This window comes from Marmota marmota, unplaced genomic scaffold (assembly GCF_001458135.2).
Source record: "Marmota marmota marmota unplaced genomic scaffold, marMar, whole genome shotgun sequence".
Taxonomy (NCBI): domain Eukaryota; kingdom Metazoa; phylum Chordata; class Mammalia; order Rodentia; family Sciuridae; genus Marmota; species Marmota marmota.
This window is the reverse complement of record NW_025999983.1, coordinates 3,361,473-3,364,384: the sequence shown is the minus strand read 5'-3', so window position 1 is coordinate 3,364,384 and position 2,912 is coordinate 3,361,473. Positions and strand designations below refer to the sequence as shown.

Below are 2,912 nucleotides of genomic sequence, written 5' to 3'. Positions count from 1 at the left end.
TGGGGGGGGGGGGGCGTAAGAATCACAACCTCGGACTGCAGTGTCACAGAAAGGGACTTTGCAGATTTGATTTAGGTGATGGGCCTTAAAATAGATTGCCCAAGACCATCTGGGCAGGCCCATCCTCATCACACAAGTCCCTAAAAGCAAAGAGTTTTCTCTGGCTGGAGTCACAACGGAGAGTGGGCTAGGAGGGACTTCAGAGATTCCAACAGGAAAGGAAGATTCTGGGCAGAGGGCCCTCCAGGATGGGGAGAAGGCAGCCACTGGGGAGCTGTGGGGTGCCACAGTGCGGACGGCCTGGGGGAATTCCTCCCCAGGGTCCAGAGATGAGCACACCCTAGAGAACATTGATGTCAGCAGAGACCCTGAGCAGAGGCCCACCCAGCTCATGCAGACCTGCAACTGCAGAATGCAAATCATATGCATCAGCGCTATTTGAAGTCACTATTTGGGGAACTTGATACAGCAGTAGAGGAAAGGAGTACACTGGGACACTGCACAGAAGCCAGGCATGCTGCGTCCACGTCTGGTGTGAGCCATGGACAGCAGAGGGGAGAAGACGTGTGGAACTGGGAATCAGCAAGAGCAAGTTTCACCCCAGGGCCACGGCCACGTGCGAGGAGAGAGGCCTCCCAGCCTCCCAGCCTCCCAAGGTTATGGGAGGAAGGCTGGAGTTTCTTTACTCTTAGGTTAAAGACAAACATGGCCTCTGAGACTGCAGGCTGCCCTTTGACAGCGTGGCTCGAAAGCAGCCCTGGAGGCGGTGAACTTGTGATCCCCTTCATAGGTGAGGATGGGGGCACAGATACTTAAATACTGCCCAATGTCCGTCCAGAGGGCAGCTGCCTCCCCAAACTGCCCACCGCTGCACTTCAAAGCTGCAAAGTGCCTTTAATAAAGCTTCCACTGTCCACTCTACTCTTGCCTCTGTGTGCTTCTCCGGTGTTATACTTCAGCATTTGGGGAAGCAAGGACTCGTCACCGGTAAACAGTGGTAACAGACTGGGCCACGCTCAGTTGGTGACATGCACAGGGTGTGTCCTGCAGTCCAGGACTAGCATCTAGAAGTCTGCCCCTCCAGCCCCTCCTCCCAGACAGGGCCAGATTGCCTGCACACACACACACTCACACTCACACTCACACACACACACACACACACACACACACGCAGGCACCCCACACATCTGCCTCTTTCGGCCTGTCATTCTGGGATCTGAGAAGACAACACATCCTGACACCAGTGTCCCTGGAGCTGATTTGCAGCCACAAGAGAGACTTCACTTTTCAAAACAGACTCAAGAGAAACTGGGTTCCTAGGTACACCTCAGACAAACGTCAGAAGCCAAACACAAATGCCTGATGTCCACTTACATTCTGGCTCCAAATCCTTAGCCATGGCCTCCCTCACCAGTGTGGCCTCTGAGGCCCTGGGGTTACCATGGGACCATCAACATTCCAGGCCCCGCCCCCACCGCGTAGCTCAGCTGCCAGCCACAGGGTGCCTGCCAGATTCCCCCACTCCTCCCCCCGTGATTCTGACTTTAATGGGGACACCAGGTATTTGCTGGTCTGCCTGGCTTTTTAAAATGAAACCATCGAAAATGTACTTGCACTCTTCAATTCCTCCCCCAAACCTGGGGTAGGCCAGGTAACTGGTTGCTGTTTGGACTCCAACCCCTCAACTATACCCAGAATTCTAGTGCAGTGTGGGCTTAGGGACTTCATGATCATAGGGTGTTGCTATGTGGTGTTGCTTCAGTCAGATTTTTGCTGTGGTGACCAAAAGATCTGACAAGAGCAATATAGACGAGGAAAAGTGTTTTGGGGGCTCACGGTGTCAGAGGTCTCAGTCCATAGGAGGATGGCTCCATCCCTTGGGGTTCCAGGTGAGGCAGAACATCATGGCAGAGGGGTATGGTGGAGGAAAGTGGCTCAGGACATCACACATTGCCCCAGGAAGAAGACAGAGCGCCTCTCATTGCACAAAATATAAACCCCCAATATAAACCCCAAATCACACCCCAGTGATCCCCCTCCCCCAGCCACACCCCACCTGCCTACAAGTACCACCCAGTGAATCCCTATCAGGTTTCAGTTCACTGACTGGGTCAGTTCTCTCAGAACCCAATCATGTCACCTCCAAACCTTTGTGCATTATGTCACAGATGAGCTTTTGAGGGACACCTCACATCTAAACCATAGCAAGTGTGATTCCCCATGGAGTCCAGGCAGGGAATTGAGGTTCCCTGGTGAAGCGACTTGCAGGATCAGTTAACAGGGAGGGAAGGTCTGACACGTCCATGCTCCCGGCAAATTGTGTGCTTTCCCTCAGGTCGGCCGGTGTCGTGGAGGAGGGGAACAAGAAGCGCCTCTCCACACTGGGAGAAGTGTGACTTTACTAAATATTTCTCAGCCAGAAAGAACTGGTTTATTATAGCCAGGTGGTGACTCCATTTGCTCTTAGAAGTCACTAGGGCCAGCCCGCTCTCGGCTGTGCTGAGAAGTGGTGAGCCCCACAGCTGTGAGAGCCGAGTCGGGCGGCGCTGGGCAAATTCGGGCACAGGGTTCTTCCGCTTGCCTTGTGTCCTTTGGTGCCGGTCAGGAGAACGTTCCGGACACCATGAAGCCATATGACCACCACCTGCTCACGGGGCTGCAAATTAGGTGTAATTCAACTTGTGGAAAAAGATGACCCCAGTCGCCTGACTTTCTCCGGTGCCCGCCCTAGGTTGGCTTGCCACCACTGTGGAAATGCTGGTCCGCAAAGACCACTTCGTACGGGGGCATCTGAGTTTGGGCCTGGGGTGACCCCTGCAGCCCACCGTCAGCTAATTACCGAGGAGGGCCCCGTCCGAGCTCCGTGTTGCATATTTTCATTTAACATTTGTGATTTAGCCAGCTGGCTGCCC

The 2,912-nt window shown here is 54.0% G+C and overlaps 1 protein-coding gene across 1 annotated transcript in view; it reads right to left on the bottom strand.

Annotated features, from left to right (window-relative positions):
- Positions 1–1,435, bottom strand: part of CUNH6orf118 (chromosome unknown C6orf118 homolog) — a 16,266-nt gene extending 14,831 nt beyond the window's left edge. Inside the window, exon 1 of the mRNA XM_015498681.2 lies at positions 1,375–1,435. Coding sequence (XP_015354167.2) covers positions 1,375–1,399 — 25 coding nt within the window. The 5' untranslated portion in view covers positions 1,400–1,435. The remainder of the gene's footprint in view (positions 1–1,374) is intronic.
- Between the last annotated feature and the right edge of the window lie 1,477 nt (positions 1,436–2,912).